At 44.2% G+C, this 27,259-nt stretch overlaps 1 protein-coding gene across 3 annotated transcripts in view; it reads left to right on the top strand.

Annotated features, from left to right (window-relative positions):
• Positions 1–27,259, top strand: part of LOC139280807 (ELKS/Rab6-interacting/CAST family member 1-like) — a 1,247,673-nt gene that overhangs the window by 923,635 nt on the left and 296,779 nt on the right. For all 3 annotated transcript variants that reach the window (XM_070900522.1, XM_070900521.1, XM_070900523.1), the window contains one exon: positions 25,307–25,454. In XM_070900522.1, coding sequence (XP_070756623.1) covers positions 25,307–25,454 — 148 coding nt within the window. The remainder of the gene's footprint in view (positions 1–25,306; positions 25,455–27,259) is intronic.

Raw genomic sequence — 27,259 nt, 5'->3', positions numbered from 1 at the left:
ATAAAGGATTGGCAGGCAAAACTGTAATCCGACAAAATGGGTTGCCTTTAAAGAGGAGATGGTTTGCCTGTAGTTGAGGTACATTCCCACAAGGGTGTAAGTAGGGCAACTAAAGCCAGAGCTCCCTGGATGACGAAAGAGATAGCGATAACGATGAAACAGAAAAAGAGTGCGTATGAGAGATGTCAGGTTGAGAATACAAGTGAGAATCAAGCTGAATATAGAAAGAACAGAAGTGAAAAAGAAAAGATGAGGGGCAAAGAGGGAGTATGAGAATAGATTGGCAGCTAAAATAAAAGGGAATTCACAAGTCTTCTATAGGCATATAAATAATAAACGGGTAATAAGAGGAGGGGTGGGTCCGATTAGAGACAAAAAAGGAGACCTACACATGGAGGCAAAGGGCACGTCTGAGGTAATAAATGAGTACAGTATCTGTCTTTACCAAGGAAGAAGATGCTGCCGAAGTCAGAGTGAAAGATGAGATAGTGGAGATACTGGACGAGATAAAAATTGATGAGGAGATACTAGAAAGGCTGGTTGTACTTTAAGTTGATAAGTCACCAGGGCTAGATGGGATGCATCCTAGGCTGCTGCGGGAAGTTGAGGAGGAAATCGTGGAGGTACTGGCCATAATCTTCCAATCCTCCAGAGGACTGGAGAATTGCAAATATTACAATATTGTTCAAAATAGGGTGTAAGAATAAAGCCAGCAAATACAAGCCAGTCAGTTTAACCTGGATGGTGGAGAAGCTTTTAGAAACGATAATCAGAGACAAAGTTAACAGTCACTTCAACAAATGTGGATTAATTAATGAAAACCAGCACGGATTTGTTAAAGACAAATCGTGTTCAACTAACTTGATTGAGTTTTTTGATGAGGTAACAGAGAGGATTGATGAGGGCAGTGCGGTTGACGTGGTGTATATGGACTTCCAAAGTTCATGGAATAAAAGGGACAGTGGCAGCATGGATACGAAATTGGCTAAGTGACAGGAAACAGAGTAGTGGTTAACGGTTGTTTTTCAGACTGGAGGAAGATATACAGTGGTGTTCTCCAGGGGTCGGTACTAGGACCACTGCTTTTCTTGATATATATTAATGACTTGGACTTGGGTGTACAGGACACAATTTCAAAATTTGCAGATGACAAAAAACCTGGAAGTAAAGTGAACAGTGAGAAGGATAGTGGTAGACTTCAAGAAGACATAGACAGGCAGGTGAAATGGGCGGACACGTGGCAGGTGAAATTTAATGCAGAAAAGTGCGAAGTGATTCAGTTTGGTCAGAAGAACGAGGAGAGGGTACAATTATAAAGGGAGTGCATGAACAGAAAGACCTGGGGTATATGTGCACAAATTGTTGAAGGTGGCAGGGCAGGTTGAGAAAGTGGTTAAAAAGCATACGAGATCCTGGGCTTCATAAATAGAGGCATAAGCAAGGAAGTTATGATAAACCTTTATAAAACACTGGTTCGGCCTCAACTGGAGTATTGTGTCCAATTCTGGGCACAGCAATGTAGGAAGGATGTGAAGGCCTTGGAGAGGGTGCAGAAAAGATTTACGAGAATGATTCCAGGGATGAGGGACTTCAGTTACTTGGATAAACTCGAGAAGCTGGGGTTGTTCTCCTTGGAGCAGAGAAGGTTGAGAGGAGGTTTGGTAGAGGTATTCAATATCATGAGGGGGCTGGACAGAGAAAATGGAGAGAAACTGTTCCCATTGGCAGAAGGGTCGTGAACCAGAGGACACAGATTTAAGGTGATTGGCAAAAGAACCAAAGGCGACATGAGGAAAACTTTTTTATGCTGCGAGTTGTTATGAACTGGAATGTGCTGCCTGAAAGGGTGGTTGAGGCAGACTCAATCATTGTTTTCTAAAGGGAATTGGATAAGTATCCGAAGGAAAACAATTTGCAAGGGGAAAGGGTGGGGGAGTGGGATTAGCAGGTTTCTGTCGCTGCACCATCTCCACAGATGGTGCCTGACCTACTGAGTATTTCCAACATTTTTTGTCTTCTCAGAGGCCTTCCTTCATCATCCACGGTCATGCAAACATCCAATATCACTCCCTGCACACTTTTAAAAACTTTTAACATCTATTGCACCAAGCCACTAGTCCAATAAAATATTTAAAAAACACTCCAAAAGCTTAAATGCAAACTTACCGAAAAGATGTGTGTCTCCCTTTAAGAAGTGCTGACAGCATCTCTGTCAGTCTGCCGCATGCTCACTTTTCAGAGCAAGCTTAAGACCCAGCGCTAAACTCAACCATTCCAGCCCATCATGTCCGCACTGGCCGACAAAGAGCCACACAGCTCTTGGTCAGCAGCCTTAAAGGTTACATATAAACCTATGAACAATGACAGAAAGGCAAAGAGCACCCAGCCCAACCAATCCGCCTCACCACAACTGCGACACCCCTTATACTAAAACATTCTGCACTCCATCCCAGGATAGCGCAAATGAATACGTGGCTTGAGCAGTGGTGCAGCAGGGAGGGATTCAAATTCCTGGGGCATTGGAACAGGTTCTGGGGGAGGTGGGACCAGTACAAACCGGACGGTCTGCACCTGGGCAGGACCGGAACCAATGTCCTCGGGGGAGTGTTTGCCAGTGCTGTTGGGGAGGAGTTAAACTAATATGGCAGGGGATGGGAACCAATGCAGGGAGACAGAGGGAAACAAAAAGGAGACAAAAGCAAAAGACAAAAAGGAAATGAGTAAAAGTGGAGGGCAGAGAAACCCAAGGCAAAAAACAAAAAGGGCCACTGAATATAAAGGGGCTGCAGGAGGGGTCAAAACTAGAAATCATGGTTTAAAAAACTAGGATTAAAACACTCTACCTAAACGCACGCAGCATTCGAAATAAAGTAAATGAGTTGACGGCACAAATCATTACAAATGGGTATGATTTGGTGGCCATTACAGAAACATGGTTGCAGGGTGGCCAAGACTGGGAATTAAACATACAGAGGTATCTGACGATTCGGAAAGATAGACAAGAAGGGAAAGGAGGTGGGGTAGCTCTGTTAATAAAGGATGATATCAGGGCAGTTGTGAGAGACGATATTAGCTCTAATGAACAAAATGTTGAATCATTGTGGGTGGAGATTAGAGATAGGGGAAAAAGTCACTGGTGGGCGTAGTTTATAGGCCCCCAAATAATAACTTCACGGTGGGGAGGGCAATAATCAAGGGAATAATGGAGGCATGTGAAAAAGGAACGGCAGTAGTCATGGGGGATTTTAACCTACATATCGATTGGTCAAATCAAATCGCACGGGGTAGCCTGGAGGAGGAATTCATAGAATGCATACGGGATTGTTTCTTAGAACAGTATGTTACAGAACCTACAAGGGAGCAAGCTATCTTAGATCTGGTCCTGTGTAATGAGACAGGAAAAATCAACGATCTCCTAGTAAAAGATTCTCTTGGAATGAGTGATCACAGTATGGTTGAATTTGTAATACAGATTGAGGGTGAGGAAGTTGTGTCAGAAACAAGCGTACTATGCTTAAACAAAGGGGACTACAGTGGGATGAGGGCAGAGTTGGCTAAAGTAGACTGGAAACACAAACTAAACGGTGGCACAATTGAGGAACAGTGGAGGACTTTTAAGGAGCTCTTTCATAGTGCGCAACAAAAATATATTCCAGTGAAAAAGAAGGGCGATAAGAGAAGGGATAACCAGCCGTGGATAACCAAGGAAATAAAGGAGAGTATCAAATCAAAGACCAATGCGTATAAGGTGGCCAAGGTTAGTGGGAAACTAGAAGATTGGGAAAATTTTAAACAACAGCAAAGAATGACTAAAAAAGCAATAAAGAAAGGAAAGATAGATTACGAAGGTAAACTTGCGCAAAACATAAAAACAGATAGTAAAAGCTTTTACAGATATATAAATCGGAAAAGAGTGACGAAAGTAAATGTTGGTCCCTTTGAAGATGAGAAGGAGGATTTAATAATGGGAAATGTGGAAATGGTTGAGACCGTAACCAATTATTTTGCTTCGGTCTTCACAGTGGAAGACACAAAAACCATGCCAAAAATTGCTGGTCACAGGAATGTGGGAAGGGAGGACCTTGAGACAATCACTATCACTAGCGGGGTAGTGCTGGACAGGCTCATGGGACTCAAGGTAGACAAGTCCCCTGGTCCTGATGAAATGCATCCCAGGGTATTAAAAGAGATGGCAGAAGTTATAGCAGATGCATTCGTTGTAATCTACCAAAATTCTCTGGACTCTGGGGAGGTACCAGCGGATTGGAAAGCAGCTAATGTAACGCCTCTGTTTAAAAAAGAGGGCAGACAAAAGGCAGATAACTATAGGCCGGTTAGTTTAACATCTGTAGTGGGGAAAATGCTTGAAACTATCATTAAGGAAGAAATAGCGGGACATCTAGATAGGAATAGTGCAATCAAGCAGACGCAACATGGATTCATGAAGGGGAAATCGTGTTTAACTAATTTACTGGAATTCTTTGAGGATATAAGTGGTGGATTGAGGTGTACCGATGGATGTGGTGTATTTAGATTTCCAAAAGACATTCGATAAGGTGCCACACAAAAGGTTACTGCAGAAGATAGAGGTACGAGGAGTCAGAGGAAATGTATTAGCATGGATAGAGAATTGGCTGGCGAACAGAAAGCAGAGAGTCGGGATAAATGGGTCCTTTTCAGGGTGGAAATCGGTGGTTAGTGGTGTTCCACAGGGATCGGTGCTGGGACCACAACTGTTTACAATATACATAGATGACCTGGAAGAGGGGACAGAGTGTAGTGTAACAAAGTTTGCAGATGACACAAAGATTAGTGGGAAAGCGGGTTGTGTAGAGGACACAGAGAGGCTGCAAAGAGATTTGGATAGGTTAAGCGAATGGGCTAATGTTTGGCAGATGGAATACAATGTCGGAAAGTGTGAGGTCATTCACCTTGGGGGGAAAAAAAACAATAAAAGGGAATATTATTTGAATGGGGAGAAATTACAACATGCTGAGGTGCAGAGGGACCTGGGGGTTCTTGTGCATGAATCCCAAAAAGTTAGTTTGCAGGTGCAGCAGGTAATCAGGAAGGCGAATGGAATGTTGGCCTTCATTGCGAGAGGGATGGAGTACAAAAGCAGGGAGGTCCTGCTGCAACTGTATAGGGTATTGGTAAGGCCGCACCTGGAGTACTGTGTGCAGTTTTGGTCACCTTACTTAAGGAAGGATATACTGGCTTTATGGAGGGTACAGAGACGATTCACCAGGCTGATTCCGGGGATGAGGGGGTTACCTTATGATGATAGATTGAGTAGACTGGGTCTTTACTCGTTGGAGTTCAGAAGGATGAGGGGTGATCTTATAGAAACATTTAAAATAATAAAAGGGATAGACAAGATCGAGGCGGAGAGGTTGTTTCCACTGATCGGGGAGACTGGAACTAGGGGGCACAGCCTCAAAATACGGGGGAGCCAATTTAAAACCGAGTTGAGAAGGAATTTCTTCTCCCAGAGGGTTGTGAATCTGTGGAATTCTCTGCCCGAGGAAGCAGTTGAGACTAGCTCATTGAATGTATTCAAGTCACAGATAGATAGATTTTTAAGCAATAAGGGAATTAAGGGTTACGGGGAGCGGGCGGGTAAGTGGAGCTGAGTCCACGGCCAGATCAGCTATGATCTTGTTGAATGGCGGAGCAGGCTCGAGGGGCTAGATGGCCTACTCCTGTTCCTAATTCTTATGTTCTTGTGTTCAACCGGAGCCATGTGATCTCCTGGGAGAGGAAAAAAACAGATTAAAAACCCAGGCCAATTTAGGGAGAAAAAAATCTGGGAAAATTCCTCTCCGACCCGTCCAGGAGATCACCCTGGCGTATTCTATTCCCTGCAATACTTACCATTATATCTGCTCCATCCAACAAAAGATCATCCAGTCGAATCCCAATTACCAGCTCTAGGTCCGTAACCCTGCAGGTTACAGCACTTTAAGTGCCCATCCAACCATCTCTTAAAAGTGGTGAGGGTTTCTGCATCCACCACTCTTCCAGGCAGCGAGTTCCAGATCCCCACAACCCTCTGCGTAAAGAAGCCCCCCATCAAATCCCCTCTAAACCTTCCACCAACCACCTTAAAACGATGCCCCCTCGTAATAGACCCCTCCACCAACGGAAATAGACCCTTACTATCCACAATGTCCAGGCCCCTCAATATTTTGTACTCCTCAATGAGGTCTCCTCTCAACCTCCTCTGTTCCAATGAGAACAAACCCAGCCTATCCAATCTGTCGTCATAACTAGGATTTTCTATTCCAGGCAGGATCCTAGTAAATCTCATTTGCACCCTCTCTAGTGCAATCACGTCCTTCCGGGCTACTAGAACTGCATGCAATACTCCAGCTGTGGCCGAACCAAAGTATTATACAATTTAAGCATAACCTCCCTGCTCTTATATTCTATGCCTCGGCCAATAAAGGCAAGCATTCCGTATGCCTTCTTAACTACCTTATTCACCTGACCTACTTTCAGGGATCTGTGGACAAGCATTCCAAAGTCCCTTTGTTCATCCACACTATTAAGTGGCCTACTGCTTAATGTGTATACCCTTTCCTTATTAGCCCTCCTAAAGTGCATCACCTCACATTTCTCTGAATTAAATTTGCCACTGCTCTGCCCACCTAACCAGTAGCTTGATATCCTCCTGCAGCCCATGACTTTCCTTTTCATTATTAACCACACAGCCAATTTTAATGTTGTCTGCAAACTTCTTAATCATACTTCCTATATTCAAATCTAAATCTAAATGGGTGGTGGTAAGCAGCCCAATTTCTGCCCTATGTGTGGACAAAATACGTACACCTCAATTATAGTGGAATGCACTCTCTTGCATTCTGGTGACAATGTAGCAGCATGATAGGAGTTGTTGCTTTACTCTGCATCTCGTGCACCTGCTTAGTTGGATCCATCCAGTACAAAGGGCTTTACTGAGGGAATTCATGGCATCTCAATGGTATCTCAAAATAATCTGCATCATTGAATCTAGCAGTAATAGAATAAAGTATTTGATTCATTCTGTCAAGTTGCGACTGCTATCAGGAACATCAACCAGCAAACCTTGCAGAGTACATCCTTTCTGTTGGCATGAAAAATGGTCTCACTGTCTTAAGGATCTCTGTATCTACGCCGAATAAGCAGATAACTAATCATGCACGAGAGAGAACTTTTGTTCTGCACCATGTATCTTGAGACGGTGAAAACTATCAGCATGGAGGTCTGTGGTATGACAATGGCAGTGGACCTTTGCTGTACATGTGACCACGTCGTGATTGTACTTTTGTCTTTACTGGAGAGATTCACCACCTGATTTTTCTTTCCTGCTCACATAGGTTACACTGGTTCTTTGGCAGAACCAGACAGGAAATATACAGCCCATAGCATTTGTTCTTGCTATCATTTATTTTTTTTAAAATAGAACTTCTATAAATAACAAACTAGAGCTGTGGACCTGCTTAGCTGTCGAAGCAGGAGCAACATTACTTGAGTAAGTTTGATTGCTCTGCCCACTTTGTGGTTCTTAGCGTCAACCCAGATCCACTTAAAGCAGCTCAGCAAGCATTGAGTTCAAGAATGCTGAAGGGGATATGCTGAAAGAGTGATTAGAAGCAGCATTAAAAAGTACTGTTTGCTATTGGAGAATGTTTGAAGGGATCAAAGAGTTAAATGAAATCAAAGACTTGAGTCGACAGTGCAAGGTTAATAAAGATCAGATCAAGTCCACTTGTATGATAGAAGCAATACACATAGTGTTCATTTATTAAATATCTAAATGTTAATGTCCTTGAGTGACATGCTTATTTTGATCCAGCAGTTAGAACATGTTTGATATTAACCAGATGCATTTTTCTCAAAGAATAATTTATTTTGTCAGGATGAAAAATATATATATTTTTTGAAGCAGAGACTGTATCATACATATTTCATTGAGCTATAGTAGAATTATTTTTTTTTCATAGCATGAAATGTTCTGTAGTTAGTCAATAAAGCAATCATCGAATTTGCTAAAAGTTAGTGCCTAAATACAAAGCTGCCTTTTGGAATTTTCACACGGATTCTCCACAAAACCCCCAGAGAAATGGCATAAATGGCTAAAAGTGGCATTTATGCCATTTCTCTGAGGGTTCTGCCCATCTGTCACTGAATTTACTGCAGGAGACTAGGAGATCCTCCTGGAAATTCACAGGTGGGAGATTCTGGAACAAGCTGGCATAATCTCAAAATGAGAGCTTGGTCATTTAGCAGTGAAATCAAAAAGCACTTTGTCACACAAAAGGTAGTGGAAATGTGAAATTCTCCCTCACCCCCTCTCTCCCATCTGCCCAACAAAAGGCTGTGGATGTTGAATTGATTGACATTTTCAAGACTGAGATTGACAGACTTTAGTGGGTATGGGTACCAAGTGATATGGATCAAAGGTACAGATCACCCATGATCTAATTGAATGGTGAAACAGGCTCGAGGTGCTGCATGGCCTACTCTTGTTCATATTTCCGTATGGGGGAACCACATCGACAAAAAACTACCAAAATCTAAATAAATAAATACAAAAATGTTATTAGGACATGGATAAATTTACAGATGGCAGTATGTTTCGTCCTTATTAGACAAGAGGACAGGTATTGTCGAGGAGACCTTTCCTAATAGATGAAAGTCATCTTAGTATTAATATTAAAACTGGGCAACAGCAAGCCAATTCTTATGCTATGGGTGTCATTATGTTGTTGTCTGTTAGCCTAATGGTGACCTCTATCACCAGTGCTGCTTTTGCTTTTGGAATGGGTCTGAAATTTATCATTTACTTACAGTATTCCCTGAAGACTTAAACACAAAAAGTGGTGCCGGATCTGCAGTATAAGGCATCTATTGTCATCACTTCAGAGGATAAAGTCAGTGTGCACTCTTGGAGACAAGAATTCAATCTCAGTTGCTTCCTGCCTTGGTATAGCAATTTGAAACTAGTAAATCAAGAGCAACAAAGTCATTCTGTAATCTGCCTCAGGGCCTAAAATGCAACAACCAACAAGTCACCTACTTGGGGGGAAAAAAACTTGTTCAGTCGTTTTTTATTCAGTTCAGTCCTTCTTATGTATTGTATTGAAATACATTGCTGTGCCTATACAACCAGTGCATAGGCACATCAGTGCACTGCACAATGCAGTGTGAAGTGTATTGATGTGCCGATGCACTGGATTGCACACACAACTTCCACTATGAAAGGTTCTTGGGGGCTTAAATTCCTTGATCCTCTTCCACTATCATAACCATAATAAAGTGGACTTTGCACATCACTGGTGGACATATAGCCTGACTTTGCTGGAGAATCTGGGGTCCCTTTCTCTTAAGTCCTTGAACGTGTTTTTTTGCAAAACCGGCATTTATTGCCCACCCCAAATTGCCCTTGAGAAGATGATGGTGAGCTGTTTACTTAAACTGCTGCAATCTGTGTGGTGAAGGTACTCCCTGTCTCAATGGGCGACAAGCTGATCCTCCTTGGTGACTTTAATGCCAGAATTGGAAAGGACATAGACCTCTGGGGAGGTGTGATCGGCAGGGAGGGGGTAGGGAAAACCAACTCCAACAGTACCCTCCGCCTGACGAAATGCTGAGAACATGGCCTTGACATAAACAGCACCTTGTTCCGTCAGAGAGACAAGTACAAGGCCTCATGTCAGTACACTCGCTCCAAGCACTGGCATCTGCTAGACTACATCATAGTTCGAGCGAGGGACCGCAAGGACGTCCGCATCACCCGCACCATGACAGGAGCTGACAACAGCTGGACGGAATACTGCCTAATCTGTTCTGTCATCTCCATCAATGTAGCTCCAAAACAGCAGCGGCAACAGAAACAATGCCGCAGGGAAATCAACGCTGGAACACTCAAAGACCCTGCAAAGAAAGCCCTATTCAGCCAGCGCCTCAAAACCAACCTGCCGATTCCCAGTGATCCAGAGATGCAGAGTGTCCACAGTGCCTGCTCTGCCCTCAAGGCCTCCATAATTAGCACCTGTGAAGAGATGCTTGGTCACTTGACCAGGAAACATCAAGACTAGTTTAACGAGAATGACCAGGAGATCCAGGAGCTAATAAGCCACAAGTGCAAGACATTCTTGGACTGGAAACAGCAACATAAATCGAGAGCAAGAAATGAGCTCTGGTGGCGTCTCAAGGCCGAGGTCCAACATAAAGCTCGCGACCTAAAGAACAGATGGTGGGTGGAGAAAGCGCAGGAGATCCAGCAACTGGTTGACAACCTCGATGTGCATAGATTCTTTAGCGCAGTCAAGACCACCTACGAGTCAAGCACCCAAGGTCCTACCCCACTGCAGGCCAAGAACGGAGAGGTACTCATCAAGGACAGAGAGGCAGTCAGTGCCCGCTGGAAAGAGCACTTTGAAGATCTCCTTAACCGAGACTCTGTCTTCGACGTGAGTGTCCTCAACCCCATCTCGAAGCATGCTACCCGCCACCACCACAGCGCAAGACCGGCCCGGCATAAGGTTGAAAAGGCCACCTGACAACTGAAGAACAACAAGGTCTCAGGAGCAGATGGAATCCCCACCGAAGCAGTAAAGCATGGCGGAAAAGCACTATTGGCGCAAATCCATGAACTCATTTCTCTTATTTGGAAGAACGAGAGCATGCCAGCGGATCTGAGATGCTGTAATCGTGACCATCTTCAAGAAAGGCGACAAGTCCGATTGCAGTAATTACAAAGGAGTTTCCCTGCTGTCTGGCACAGGGAAGGTCATCGCAAGAATCCTCCTCAATCACCTTCTCCCAGTGGCTGAAGAACTCCTCCCAGAGTCGCAATGCGTATTCCGCACACTAAGAGGCACAATGAACATGATCTTCACCGCGAGTCAAATTCAAGAGAAATGCAGGGAATAGCACCAATCTCTGTACATGGCCTTCTTTGACCTCACACAGGCCTTCGACATTGTCAACCGTGAGGGATTATGGAGTGTCCTCCTCATATTTGGCTGCCCTCAAAAGTTTGGCACCACCCTCCGCCTGCTTCACAGTGACATGCAATCCGTGATCCTGACCAACGGATCCACCACAGACCCAATTCACATACGGACCGGGGTTAAGCAAGGCTGTGTCATCGCACCAACGCTCTTCTCGATCTTCCTCATCTTCCAGTAAGCTCCCTGCTGGAGTGGAGCTGATCTACAGAACAAATGGGAAATTGTTCAACCTACGTTTCCTCCAGTCCAGATCCAAGGTCATCCCATCCTCTGTCATTAAATTACAGTCTGCCGAACTCCAAACCATCGTCAACACCTTCACCGAAGCGTACGAGAGCATAGGCCTTGCACAAAACATCCGTAAGACAAAGGTCCTCTACCAACCTGCTCCCGCCATACAGCCCCCTGATTATCAAAATCCACGACGAGACCTTGAACAACGTGGACCATTCTCCATACCTCGGGAGCCTACTATCAACAAGGGCAGACGTCGCTGACAAAGTCCAACACCGCCTTCAATGTGCCAGTGCAGCCTTCGGTCGCCTGAGGAAGCGAGTGTTTGAAGACCAGGACCTCAAACCGGCACCAAACTCATGGTCTACAGAGCAGTAGTGATACCCGCCCTCTATATGCTTCAGAGACATGGACCATGTACAGAAGCCACCTCAAAGCACTGGAGAAGTATCTCCAATGCTGTCCCTGCAAGATCCTGCAAATAAGCACACCAACATCAGTGTTCTCACTCAGGCCAACATCCCCAGCATTGAAACATTGACCACGCTCGATCAGCTCCGATAAAGGGGCCACGTTGTCCGCATGCCCGATACTAGACTTCCAAAACAAGCCTCCTACTCAGAGCTCCAACATGGCAAGCGTGTCCCAGGTGGGCAGAGGAAACGCTTCAAGGACACCCTCAAAACATCCTTGAAAAAGTGCAACATCCGCATTGACACCTAAGAATCCCTGGCCCAAGACCACTCAAAGTGAAGGAGAAGTGGTACAAGAAGGCACCGAACACCTCGAGTCTCTTTGCCGGGAACAAGCGGAAGGAGCGCACGACAACCCAAGCACCCCACCCACCCGTCCCTTCCACCACCGTCTGCCCCACCTGTGACAGAGACTGTAGGTCCCGCATTGGGCTCATCATAGAAACATAGAAAATAGGTGCAGGAGTAGGCCATTCGGCCCTTCTAGCCTGCACCGCCATTCAATGAGTTCATGGCTGAACATGCAACCTCAGTACCCCATTCCTGCTTTCTCGCCATACCCCTTGATCCCCCGAGTAGTAAGGACTTCATCTAACTCTTTTTTGAATATATTTATTGAATTGGCCTCAACAACTTTCTGTGGTAGAGAATTCCACAGGTTCACCACTCTCTGGGTGAAGAAGTTTCTCCTCATCTCGGTCCTAAATGGCTTACCCCTTATCCTTAGACTGTACCATCAGTCCCTGAGAACTCATATTAGTGTGGAAGCAAGTCATCCTTGACTCCAAGGGACTGCCTAAGAAGAAGGAGAAGGTGCTCCCACAGTGTTGTTAGGGTGGGAGTTCCAGGATTTTGACCCAGCCACGATGAAGGAACGAGGATATATTTCAAGTCAGGATGGTGTTTGACTTGGAAGGGAACTTGGAGGTAGTGGTGGTCCCGTGAGCCTACTGCTCTTGTCCTTCTAGGTGGTAGAGGTCGCGAATTTGGGAGATGCAGTCGAAGAAGCACCTCTTGAGTTGTTGCAGTGCAAAATGTAGATTGTACACACTGCACCCATGGTACGACGGTGATGGAGAGAGTGAATGTTTAAAGTGGTGAATGGGGTGATGATCAAGCAGGCTGCTTTGTCCTGGAGTGTTGTCTTGTGTGTTGTTGGAGCTGCACCCATCCATGCAAGTGGAGAGTATTCCATCACATTCCTGATTTGTGCCTTCTCGATGGCGGAAAGACTTTGGGGTGTCCAGAGGTGCGTCAGTCGGCGCACAATACCCAGCCTGCTCTTGTAGCCACAATATTTATGTGGCTGGTCGGTGGTGACTCCCAGGATGTCGATGGTGGGATGAAACAATGGTAATGCAATGAATGTCAAGCGGAGGTGGTTAAACACACTCTTGTTGGAAATGGTCATTGCCTGACACTTATGTGGCGCGAATGTTACTTGCCACTTATTAGCCCAAGCCTGAATGTTGTCCAGATCTTGCTGCATGTGGGCACGGACTGCTTCATTATCTGAGGAATTGTGAATAGAACTGAGCACTTCAATCATGAGCAAACGTCCCTACTTCTGACCTTATGATGGAGGGAAGGTCATTGATGAAGCAGCTGAAGCTGGTTGGACCTAGGACACTGCCCTCAGGAACTCCTTCAGCAATGTCCTTGGGTTGAGATTATTGGCCTCCAACAACCTAGGTGTGACTGCAGCCAGTGGAGAGTTTTTGCCCTGATGCCCATTGACTTCAGTTTTACTAGGGCTCATTGATGCCACACCCGGTCAAATACTGCCTTGATGTCAAAGACAGTCATTCTCAAGCTCATCTCTGGAATTCAGCTCTTATGTCCATGGTTGGACCAAGACTATAATGACGTCTGGAGTCAAGTGATACTGGCAGAATTCAAACTGTGCATCGGTTTGTTCTCAGGAAAGCGTGCAGTTTTACTTGGAACTGGTGTACTTGGTCACTGCCTTTGTCCCTTCCGATACGGCGTGCCTGGCCAGCTCCCCGGGCAGCAGCAGGTGCACGGTGGTCTGGATCTCCCGGGAGCTGATGGTTTGGCGCTTGTTGTAATGGGACAGGCGGGAAGCCTCACCCGCGATGCGCTCAAAAATATCGTTCACAAATGAGTTCATGATGCCCATGGCCTTGGAGGAGATGCCGATGTCGGGGTGAACTTGCTTCATCACTTTGTAGATGTAGATGGAGTAACTCTCTTCCCTCGACTTTCTGCGCTTCTTGCCGCTCTTCGATGGTGTTTTCTTGATTGTTTTCTTGGCGGTAACTGGTTTCTTGTCGTCAACCATTGTCTCGATCAATCCGGCTAGCAGGTTATTGGTGATCAGATGCCGCTTAATAGCAGCGTCGACGATGTCTCCAATCACTTTGCTGATGATTGAGAGTAGACTAATGGGGCATTAATTGGTCAGATTAGATTTGTCCTGCTTTTTATGGGGTACTGACTATTTGTACTGCCCTTTTTCTGTCCTTCTGCGCCTGCATCCTCTCGAGACTCCACCCTGGATGCCTCCCGACCGAAACCGGAACCAGAAGCGGGGCCCCGAACATGTTTATTATGAACTGAATATGTTGTCCGACTGAGCCGCCGAGCCTTTGAAGCCTCTGACCGAGTCCCGAGCCTCCTGCTGAACCGCAAGCCCTGAGACCCGACCAGGCCCCGAGCCTCCTGCTGAGCCGCGGCAGCGGGGGGGGAGTGGTGGAGGGAGTGGTGGAGGTGGGGGGAGGGGGAAGAGAGAGAGAGAGCTTGTAGGGGTGGGGGGGGGAGAAGAGAGAGAGAACTTGTGGGGGTAGGGGGAGAGAGAGCGAGCGAGAGAGAGAGCAAGCCTGGGGGGGGGGGGAGGGAGAGAGAGAGAAGCTTGAAAGGGGGGCGGGGAGAAAGAGAGAGCTTGTGGGTGGAGAGGGGGAGGGAGAAAGAGCCTGGGTGGAGAGAGGGAGAAAGAGTTTGGGGGGAGAGAGAGAGCAAGAGCTTGGGGAGGGCGGTGGAGAGAGAACTTTGGCGGGGGGGGGGGGGGAGAGAGAGAGCTTGGGGGGGTGGAGAGCTTGGGGGAAGGTGGGGAGCGAGAGCGAGAGCTGGGGAGGCAGAGGGGAGAGAGACGGGGCGGGGGGGCAGAGAGAAAAACGGGTGGGGGGTATCGGAGGGGAGAGGGGGAACTCAGGGAAGATGGATTACGTTCTTCCAACCTCTTTTACACCCACACCCAATTTCTCGGAAAGCTCGGTGCATGTGTTGGAAGGGACATCGTTGGAGTGGATGAAATCCAAAAGTCACGACACTGTCAATATTCACTTCGTACCCAAGAAACCTGTTAACAACCCGCACACAATGTGCCATCTATGGGAGGGGAGGCGGGGGGTGGTAAAGTCCCTTACCCCATTTGCGCTGGGGTAAGGGACTTCGGCTGGAACTTGGTAACTTTTGGGGAGACCTATCCTCTGGCTTTTGAAGTCAAAATGGATCGAGTTACAATTTGCGAAGTCAGTCAGAACTTGGGCCGGGCGGTTCCAGTTACACATTCCAGAGAAACTTCAGGGGTGTGGCTTATCCTCCAAGGGAACCAATCAGCAATAGGTCATGTGATAATGGAGAGCCAATCAGAGACAAGGTGGCCATTTTGGCAGTACAAGTAGACGCATCCTTTTTATGGACAGGACATAAATGGGTAATTTTTCACTTTGTCAGTTTGATGCCAGTGTTGCAGCTGTGTTGGGCCAACTTGGTTAGAGGCGCGGCTAGTTTTGGAGAACAAGTCTAAAGCAGGGTGTTATTGGGGCCCATCGACTTTGCTGTATCCAGTGCGCTCAGCTGTTTCTTGATATCACAAATTGGCTGTAAACTAGCATTTGTGATGGTGGAACCACAGGAGGAGGCCGAGATTGATTATCCCCTGAGCACTTCTGTCTAAAGGTGGTTGCAAATGCCTCAGCCTTGTCTTTTGTGTTTTCACCCATCAAATCTGGGCCCATCTTTCCTGCAATTGAACCCCTCGAATCAGGTTTCTGTCTCTGCACCAGAACTGCAATGGCCCATATCAAAATCACAAATGACATCCTGTGTGACTGTAACCATGGTAAATTATCCCTCTTGATCCATCTCGACTTGTCTGTGGCCTTTGACATAGTTGACCACACCGTCCTCCTCCAACGCCTATCCTGTTCTGTCTAGCTAGGTGGGACTGCCCTTGCCTCATACGAGAACATAGAAACATAGAAAATAGGTGCAGGAGCAGGCCATTCAGCCCTTCTAGCCTGCACCGCCATTCAATGAGTTCATGGCTAAACATGAAACTTCAGTACCCCCTTCCTGCTTTCTCGCCATACCCCTTGATCCCCCGAGTAGTAAGGACTTCATCTAACTCCCTTTTGAATATATTTAGTGAATTGGCCTCAACTACTTTCTGTGGTAGAGAATTCCACAGGTTCACCACTCTCTGAGTGAAGAGGTTTCTCCTCATCTCGGTCCTAAATGGCTTACCCCTTATCCTCAGACTGTGACCCCTAGTTCTGGACTTCCCCAACATTGGGAACATTCTTCCTGCATCTAACCTGTCTAAACCCGTCAGAATTTTAAACGTTTCTATGAGGTCCCCTCTCATTCTTCTGAACTCCAGTGAATACAAGCCCAGTTGATCCAGTCTTTCTTGATAGGTCAGTCCCACCATCCCGGGAATCAGTCTGGTGAATCTTCGCTGCACTCCCTCAATAGCAAGAATGTCCTTCCTCAAGTTAGGAGACCAAAACTGTACACAATACTGCAGGTGTGGCCTCACCAAGGCCCTGTACAACTGTAGCAACACCTTCCTGCCCCTGTACTCAAATCCCCTCGCTATGAAGGCCAACATGCCATTTGCTTTCTTAACCGCTTGCTGTACCTGCATGCCAACCTTCAATGACTGATGTACCATGACACCCAAGTCTCGTTGCACCTTCCCTTTTCCTAATCTGTCACCATTCAGATAATAGTCTGTCTCTCTGTTTTTACCACCAAAGTGGATAACCTCACATTTATCCACATTATACTTCATCTGCCATTCATTTGCCCACTCACCTAACCTATCCAAGTCACTCTGCAGCCTCATAGCATCCTCCTCGCAGCTCACACTGCCACCCAACTTAGTGTCATCCGCAAATTTGGAGATACTACATTTAATCCCCTCGTCTAAATCATTAATGTACAATGTAAACAGCTGGGGCCCCAGCACAGAACCTTGCGGTACTCCACTAGTCACTGCCTGCCATTCTGAAAAGTACCCATTTACTCCTACTCTTTGCTTCCTGTCTGACAACCAGTTCTCAATCCACGTCAGCGCACTACCCCCAATCCCATGTGCTTTAACTTTGCACATTAATCTCTTGTGTGGGACCTTCTGAAAGTCCAAATATACCACATCAACTGGTTCTCCTTTGTCCACTTTACTGGAAACATCCTCAAAAAATTCCAGAAGATTTGTCAAGCATGATTTCCCTTTCACAAATCCATGCTGACTTGGACCTATCATGTCACCATTTTCCAAATGCGCTGCTATGACATCCTTAATAATTGATTCCATCATTTTACCCACTACTGAGGTCAGGCTGACCGGTCTATAATTCCCTGTTTTCTCTCTCCCTCCTTTTTAAAAAAGTGGGGTTACATTGGCTACCCTCCACTCGATAGGAACTGATCCAGAGTCAATGGAATGTTGGAAAATGACTGTCAATGCATTCGCTATTTCCAAGGCCACCTCCTTAAGTACTCTGGGATGCAGTCCATCAGACCCTGGGGATTTATCGGCCTTCAATCCCTTCAATTTCCCCAACACAATTTCCCGACTAATAAAGATTTCCCTCAGTTCCTCCTCCTTACTAGACCCTCTGACCCCTTTTATATCCGGAAGGTTGTTTGTGTCCTCCTTAGTGAATACCGAACCAAAGTACTTGTTCAATTGGTCTGCCATTTCTTTGTTCCCCGTTATAACTTCCCCTGATTCTGACTGCAGGGGACCTACGTTTGTCTTTACATACCTATAGAAACTTTTGCAATCCGCCTTAATGTTCCCTGCAAGCTTCTTCTCGTACTCCATTTTCCCTGCCCTAATCAAACCCTTTGTCCTCCTCTGCTGAGTTCTAAATTTCGCCCAATCCCCGGGTTCGCTGCTATTTCTGGCCAATTTGTATGCCACTTCCTTGGCTTTAATACTATCCCTGATTTCCCTAGATAGCCACGGTTGAGCCACCTTACCTTTTTTATTTTTACGCCAGACATGAATGTACAATTGTTGTAATTCATCCATGTGGTCTCTAAATGTCTGCCATTGCCCATCCACAGTCAACCCCTTAAGTATCATTCGCCAATTTATCCTAGCCAATTCACGCCTCATACCTTCAAAGTTACCCTTCTTTAAGTTCTGGACCATGGTCTCTGAATTAACTGTTTCATTCTCCATCCTAATGCAGAATTCCACCATATTATGGTCACTCTTCCCCAAGGGGCCTCACACAATGAGATTGCTAATTAATCCTCTCTCATTACACAACACCCAGTCTAAGATGGCCTCCCCCCTAGTTGGTTCCTCGACATATTGGTCTAGAAAACCATCCCTTATGCACTCCAGGAAATCCTCCTCCACTGTATTGCTTCCAGTTTGGCTAGCCCAATCTATGTGCATATTGAAGTCACCCATTATAACTGCTGCACCTTTATTGCATGCACCCCTAATTTCCTGTTTGATGCCCTCCCCAACATCACTACTACTGTTTGGAGGTCTGTACACAACTCCCACTAACGTTTTTTGCCCTTTGGTGTTCTGCAGCTCTACCCATATAGATTCCACATCATCCAAGCTAATGTCTTTCCTAACTATTGCATTAATCTCCTCTTTAACCAGCAATGCTACCCCACCTCCTTTTCCTTTTATTCTATCCTTCCTGAATGTTGAATACCCCTGGATGTTGAGCTCCCAGCCCTGATCATCCTGGAGCCACGTCTCCGTAATCCCAATCACATCATATTTGTTAACATCTATTTGCACAGTTAATTCATCCACCTTATTGCGGATACTCCTTGCATTAAGACACAAAGCCTTCAGGCTTGTTTTTTTAACACCCTTTGTCCTTTTAGAATTTTGCTGTACAGTGGCCCTTTTTGTTCTTTGCCTTGGGTTTCTCTGCCCTCCACTTTTCCTCATCTCCTTTCTGTCTTTTCCTTTTGCCTCCTTTTTGTCTCCCTCTGTCTCCCTGCATTGGTTCCCATCCCCCTGTCATATTAGTTTAACTCCTCCCCAACAGCACTAGCAAACACTCCCCCTAGGACATTGGTTCCGGTCCTGCCCAGGTGCAGACCGTCCGGTTTGTACTGATCCCACCTCCCCCAGAACCGGTTCCAATGCCCCAGGAATTTGAATCCCTCCCTGCTGCACCACTGCTCAAGCCACGTATTCATCTGCGCTATCCTGCGATTGCTACTCTGACTAGCACGTGGCACTGGTAGCAATCCCGAGATTACTACTTTTGAGGTCCTACTTTTTAATTTAGCTCCTAGCTCCTTAAATTCGTTTCGTAGGACCTCATCCCTTTTTTTTACCTATGTCGTTGGTACCAATGTGCAACACGACAACTGGCTGTTCTCCCTCCCATTTCAGAACGGTAGCATAGTGGTTATGTTATTGGACTAGTAATCCTGAGGCCTGGACTAGTAGTTCAAATCCCACCATGGCAGTTGGGGAATTTTAATTTAGTTAATTAAATAAATCTGGAATATAAAAGCCAGTATCAGTAATGGTGACCATGAAACTACCGGATAGTCGTAAAAACCCATCTATTTCACTAATGTCCTTTAAAGGAAGGAAATCTGCCATCCTTACCTCATCTCTACATGTGACTCCAGATCCACAGCAATGTGGTTGACTCTTAACTGCCCTCTGAAATGGCTTCGCAAGCCACTCCGTTGCACCAAATCGCTACGACAAAGTCACGGAGTATCTTCACCACATGGCTCACACTACTTTCTCAAAGGCAATTAGGGATGGGTAATAAATGTCGGCTTTTCCAGCGACGCCCACATCCCGTGAATGAACGTTTTAAAATTCCTATCTATACAGTTTTAACGAGAGAATCATCTGCAATGCATTCCCGCTCCCTCATCGTTACCTCTTGAGTCTCCCAAGAATCTATCCTTGGCTCCGTCCTATTTCTCATCTGCATGCTGCCCCTTGGCAACATCATCTAAAAGCACAATGCCCAGTTCCACACGTATACTGACAACACATAGCTCTACCTCACCACCACCTCTTTTGACACTTTTATTGTCTCCGTTTTGTCACGCTGCTTGTCCTTCATCCAGTAGTGGATGAGCAGAAATTTCCTCCAATATTGGATAATACTGAAGCCATTATCTTCGATCCCCGCCACAGACTCTGTTCCATGGCCACTGACTCCATCCTTCCCCAAGCAACTGTCTGAGGCTGGACCAGGTCGTTCCAAAATTTGGGGTCCGATTTGACTCTGATCTGAACTTCTAACCCCATATTGTCTCCATCACCAACACTGCCTACTTCTACCTCTATAACATCGCCCGTCTTTTCCCCTGCCTCAGCTCATCTGCTGCTGAAATCCTCAGCCATGCATTTGTTACATCTAGACTTGACTATTCTAAATTCTTTTCACTGAACTCCTACCTTGCAAGCTCCATAAACTTGAGGTCATCCAAACATCTACTTGCCTGTATCCTAACTCGCACCAAGTCCCATTCACTCATCACCTCTGTGCTTGCTGACATACATTGACTCCCAGTCCAGCTATGCCTCGTTTTTAAAATTAATATACCTCCATGGTCTTTCCCCATTTTATCTCTGTAACTTGCTCCAGCTCTACAACCCTCCGAGATCTCTGCACTCCTCCAATTCTGGCCTCTTGTACACCTGATATTCATCACTCCACCATGGGCGGCTGTGTCTTCAGTTGCCTATGCCTTAAGCTCTGGAATTCTCTCCCTACTTTGCTCCATTATAAGAAAGCCAATTTCATTGTGCCAGTCTATAATCTTCTGGAACGTTTCAGGGTATGACCCAGGCCTGGACACTCATGTCCAACATTTACTCCCCTCAATTTACATGGATGCTGGTATCCAGGTTGCTCGCAGTAAAGAAGGTAGGTACAGGTCATGCCATCTGCTGTCTCTGCCTTCATCTTGACTTCAGGCCTTTAATGGGGCAGGTGGAACTTCCATTCATCCCCATCCTTAACAGGAACTTCCAGCCTTGGATCTTTCGGATAGAGACCTGGTGTTTCTTGGTCCCGCTCAATTTCTCAAACAACTTCCCAAATTAAGTCTAATTGGAGAGCAATAAATAAAACTCTAGATTTGTATACAAAAGCAAAATACTGCGGATGCTGGAATCTGGAATAAAAACAGAAAATGCTGGAAATACTCAGCAGGTCAGGCAGCATCTGTGGAGAAGAAGCAGAGTTAACGTTTCGGGTCAGTGTTAGAAAAGAACAGATTTTTAACAAGCGCTGAAAGGGGGAAGGGAAGAAAGAACAAAAGGGAAGGTCTGTGATAGGTTGGAAGACGGAGAGATTAGAGAGACAAAATTACTCCAGTATAGTCGTCTTAGGGTTTGATATTCCAACACAGGTAAAGATAGCTGGGGAAAACTGGTATGAATGAGGATACTCAGGAACGTACAACCTACCGGTTTCCATTAACAATATATCTATAAATTATTAAAACTTTTGCACTACTTGCCCGCAAGCATTACTTCATGGAACGCTATTTATATTTATTGAGTTTAAAGTGATTTACAATGCTCTGAGGATGTATAAGATGCAACACAAATGCAAGTTCTTTCTTTCTAACCTTTTATCAAACATTTACATGGAAATTGATATTATAAATATTCATAATGGGAAAATCCTATATAAGAGTGTCAGTGGGAAAACTTTATGTAAACATTTTACCGTTATGGTTTGCTAATGAGCCAACTGAATCACTCAAAAAAAACTTCGGAAAGATTTTGCTCCAACATTTTTTTTCTCAGAAACTGATATTCCTAATGTCTAAAGAAAGGTTTTAAACAAAAATAAAATGTCATAAATTGATATATTTCATAAATTGACACGATTACATTTATCCATTGAATTGTCTATTGTGCTTTTCAATACAAAGATTAAAATTTTCACTTGAAGACCTCAACCTCTCCCAAACCCCTGGGATAAAGGTGCTATATAAATGTAAGTTGCTGTTGAGTGGACTCAGCATCACGTTTGGAGCAGCACAAGGCTCTCTGGCACTTCCCGACCTCCATGTTTATGCCAATTATGTGAGCGCTGCTGCAGCTGCACTAAAATATTCTTCATCAATCAAAAAACTATTCACGGATGCCAGAAGCAAAGCCTCATACACTGCTTCTGCCTGTGGGACTTTGAGTTAATGTCATCACCTGGAACTCAGGAAGTCTTTTTTTTGCAGAGTTTAGATGTATAGTTTACTCTCGTTTGCTGAACTAGATTTTCTGGAGAATGTATTGGGGATTACAGTATTCCTTGTTGGTTTCCCAGAACAGTTTTTCTGTATGGGGCAAATTTGTGAAACATCTGTCTGTCGTTGTTGCAATTGTCTCTGGCTGCAATTGTCTCTAGCTGCAAATTATTCTGCGATCTAATGCACAAGTAAAACTCTCCTCTTGTCAAACCATTCAATAGGTTTGGTCACACTGCCCCTGTAGATTGACTGAAGGGGAATGAAGCTAAATTACCAAATTCAACACAACTATAACACAGCAAAATAGAGTTAATAGCAGACCTATTTTGTTGAGCATCTTTAAAATTAAAGTCTTAAGAGTAGACGTCAGATGACATTGCTCATAGTAAGTTAGGGGATCTGTTGCTTTGTGAGCTATGAGCATTAAACCAGTTGATATGTAATGTATTATTCCACTACAAAGATCTGTGTTTAATATTACCTCTCCCTTAAAGGCCACAAAATATAATTCCTGTAAATAGATATATCCTGAGACTAATGAGTGTATTTTATTCTTTGTTTAAGCACTTTTTTCAAGAATATTTAGTTATGATTAGTTGGCTATGACATGTGACATCTTATTTATTTATTGGACGCGTCTCAACATTTTTTTATATATACTACTCGGTCCCCTGTGGCATTTCACATGGGGAACCAAGATCAAGAGCAGCCTCCAGATGAAGATACTTAGACCAGGGTGCCCATTTTAAAGTCCATATGTTCTGTTCTAATTTTTGTATTCTCCTTATAAATTCCTATATTCATGTTTATAATGGAAACTGCCTTTGGAAATGTGTTGCACTGTAATTGCACCCTCCTGCCAGTGGTAGTGCTATGTTTCTCTTTTTTTAGTTCTGATGAAAGATCATCAACCTGAACTGTTTGTTTCTCTCTCAATTGATGTTGCCTGACCTGCTGAGTGTTTTCTGTTTTTAGTTCTCTTTTTTTGGTCTCTGTTTTACTCTCTGTATCTCAGTCTCTCTTTTTCATCGATCTCCCTCTCATTCTATGCCTCCCATGGTCTTCTTTTCTCTCGGTCTTTCTGGTCTATGTCTTACTCACGCTCTCCTTTCTCTCTCTCCCTCATTTTCTCTTTCTGTCTCCCTTTATCTCTTTCTCTGTCTCCCTTTATCTCTTTCTCTGCCTCTCTCAACCTCAGTTTCTTTTTTGTCTGTTTATTTCTCTATATTCACATCTCTCTCTCTCTCTCTCTCTAGTTATCAAAATAAGCCACTAAAAATAATTTGCCTGTCAAAACTTACATCAAAAAAGTTTACACAATTCATGCTATACTTAATTGTCAGGCCTGTTTTTTAAAAAAAAACCTCACAATTACTGTTATAACCTGAGGAATGATGGATAGTCTTCTGATAGTGCATAGACTACCTGCAGGAAGTTATGCTGATGCACGATGGATATTTTTTCCACAGTGCACGCACTTAGACTGTAACAACTTGGAAATTGTAGCCACAGATGTTTGCTGGGAATTGTAGTTAAGTGTTTTAGCTGCCAGTGATGGCTCTGGCATTCCTATTAACTCAAGTGCTTGGCTTTTCAGAGAGCCTCTATATCTTCAATATAAATTATCACATTTTAGACACACAACATACAGTTGTGTGGTCATGTTGAATATTTGTTGTACATTTTGTAATGACTACATCTTTAATATATTGCAAGCTGTGTTTCCAAAACCCTATGTTTCTCATTGAGTTCAAGGTGGTGACCAAAAAGATCTTCAAAATGATTGGAGCAACATGACTGATTCAACTTCTTTATTTTGTTGGTAGTTGTTTCCAACCAGCCATTTTTGATTTGTAGATTTTGTAGATTGAACTTCATTATGGTTTTCATTCCTGCTTGCTACTTGCTGATTGCTAAATTCCCCATTTGTTAAGTTGCTGTTTCTTGAATGTGAAGTTTGAGTCAATGAGTTACAAGTCTGGAATTGAAAATTTATCTGGGACATTTCTTAGAATTAAGGGAAATGCAGAAAGTGTAACGTGACAGATACGGAAAGTGTGCAGTTGTATCATTTATATTACATTCATAGATATACACACAAACACACATATACATAGATAAATGGGTAGTTCTTTCAAGACTTAAACACTGTTAAAGTGCCCTTGTATAATACTTGAAATGGTTGAGTGCCTGACTTCGCTTACTTCTCAGCTGAAGGTCACAAGTTGGAGTCTCAGAACTGCTCGTCACTTAGGCAAGCTCTGAGTTAGCCAAGTTTTCCGTTGAGAAAATGTTCTTTTCCATACTGCTCAGGTGAGCTTCCTAATTGAGTAACAGGTGGTATTTCAGGTCATCTAAACAGCTTTATTCTTTTTTTTTCTTCATTCTTGGGACATGGGCACTACTGGCATGTCTGGCATTTATTGTCCATTTCTAGTTGCCTATAGAAGGTGGTGGTGAAAACTGCTTCTTGAACCATTGGTCCTTTTGTAGTAATATACTGAGTTGTTGAAGAAAACCTACCCATCAATTCCTCAAAGTTTCACTTGGCATGCAACCTAGAAATCACAAAATGTAAACAAGCAATTGATCTGACACTTATCAAGATGGAGTTGTTAGGGTGACAGGTGAGTATGCGTTGACCATTGTAATGTTGATAATGCTATTTTGGAGTATTTATCAATGTCTTGCTGCTTGGGGAGGGAGAACAGCAAAACAGTTATGTGTCATTTTTTTTGTACCAGCGTTATGTGCAAAAAAAAAACTTAGTGATACCAGGAAGAGTTTTTTTACAAGATTTACATAATTGCATCAGTGTTTGTTAAAGACATGGATAGAGAGAGTGTCTCTTAAATAGTGTGGTCAACATTAAAAATGCTTCTTTATGAAGATAACTAATGTTGAAGAGTTCTTGTTGTGGACTGATCACTTATTGTCATGAAAGTGCCATCCATGGCATCAGTAGCACCTTGATTTGTTTGCAAAGTAATAGCCCCGCTCATAATGACAGAAAAACAAAAATGCTTATAATTATTGGCCAATATAATTTATTTTGAGGGGCTGGTGCTCATGCCTAAAGTGTTGTATGGCACTTGATTATTTATGGTGTTTCTGATTATCTTTCAGGCAAGAAGCACTGCTAGCAGCCATCAGCGAGAAGGACGCTAACATTGCTCTACTGGAACTCTCCTCATCTAAGAAGAAAAAGACACAGGAGGAGGTGGCATCACTAAAAAGGGAGAAAGATAGATTGGTGCAGCAGCTCAAACAGCAGGTCAGTGCCCATCTGACCAGCTAGTCTATGTACTTTGATCTGCACAGTTTTACGAAGGAATTGCATGCCATCTCTCTAGGTTTGGAATAGTGCTTCAAGACAAAGCCTACATCATTTAATTTAATCATGTTAGCCTGTTGAAAACATCAAAATCAGTTTGAAATCCTCCGGCAGCAGATTGTTATCTGTTGTGTGGTGTGTGGCTGCACGGTGATAGGCTGTCACCATGATGATTGGTCCTTGGGTAAGCATGTGAATAATAATACATCAATGTACATGTTAGCACAGATCAGTGCAATATGATGGACAACTATGGACAGAATTTTTTAATTTATATAATATAGATAAATACTGAAAATGTGAATGATTTAAATATTTCAAATTATTATATAGCTTCCAATAGATTGATAAATACAATACGTTATTATATAAACATGATCACTCTGGCACTGCTCACATAAAAAATATTAAATATAATTTACAAATATTAAACTGAATATTAAAAACAATATACTGTTAAGAACATAACATAAAAAATAAGAGCAGGAGTAGGCCTGCTCCGTCAGTCAATAAGATCATATAGCTGATCTGATCATTGGCTCAGCCCCACTTCCCTGCCCGCTCAGACAATTTTAATTTTACCGCAACACCCCTCCCCTTTAAGTTTTGCCCCGCGAGCGGCTGGCCGCCCAGTACGTGTCTCCTGAAGCTATCGCTGTCATCACCTGGAGCATCTTCAGGGGGCCGATACCCAATTCAGGGTCCGGGAAGCTGCGCATGGTGATGATGTCAGCATTGCCGCGCAGCGGAGCAAGGCACTACAGGTTACCGCCGCTGCTAAACTCCTACTGAATTTAGTGGGCGTCGTTAGCGGCGCCATGCTTGGTCGCTAAGTCGGTTGCACCTTGGAGGCGCAAATGACCCGAATTTCTAGCCCATTGTATTTTATTATTTTTCCATCGTAGGATTTTTAAAGAGTTTTTAAGCTTGTGGGTTTTTTTTCTATTTGCATAATTTCATTGGGATGTGAAGTTTCATGTACACTTGATTCACAAGGTTCGACATGTGATTCAGTTGTGAAATGTCGATAATTTTCATGAGCAGTTGCAAATTATCAAGTTGTGTGTGTGTTCAGATTTTCTCTATGGAACTCGGAAAGAAGACATCTCTGACAATGAACAGTTTACATAAGAACATAAGAAATAGGAGCAGGAGTAGGCCATTTGGCCCCTCGAGCCTGATCCGCCATTCAATAAGATCATGGCCGATCTGATCATGGACTCAGCTACACTTCCCTGCCCACTCCCCATAACCCTTTACTCGCTTATCACTCAAAAATCTGTCTATCTCCGTCTTAAATATATTCAATGACCCAGTCTCCATAGCTCTCTGGGGCAGAGAATTCCATAGATATACAACTCTCTGAGAGACGAAATTCCTCCTCATCTCAGTTTTAAAAGGGCCGCCCCTTATTCTGAGACTATGTCTCCTAGTTTTAGTTTCTCCTATAAGTGGAAATATCCTCTCTGCATCCACCTTGTCGAGCTTCCTCATTATCTTATAAGTTTTAATAAGATCACCTCTCATTCTTCTGAACTCCAATGAGTATAGTCCCAACCTAACCAACCTATCCTCATAAGTCAACCCCCTTCATCTCCGGATCAACCTAGTGAACCTTCTCTGAACAGCCTCCAATGCAAGTATATCCTTCCTTAAAATACGAAGACCAAAACTGCACACAGTACTATAGGTGTGGCCTCACCAATACTCTACAGTTGTCGCAGAACTTCTCTGCTTTTATACAC

Source organism: Pristiophorus japonicus, chromosome 15 (assembly GCF_044704955.1).
Source record: "Pristiophorus japonicus isolate sPriJap1 chromosome 15, sPriJap1.hap1, whole genome shotgun sequence".
NCBI classification, from domain to species: domain Eukaryota; kingdom Metazoa; phylum Chordata; class Chondrichthyes; family Pristiophoridae; genus Pristiophorus; species Pristiophorus japonicus.
This window is presented reverse-complemented; position numbering and strand designations above follow the sequence as displayed.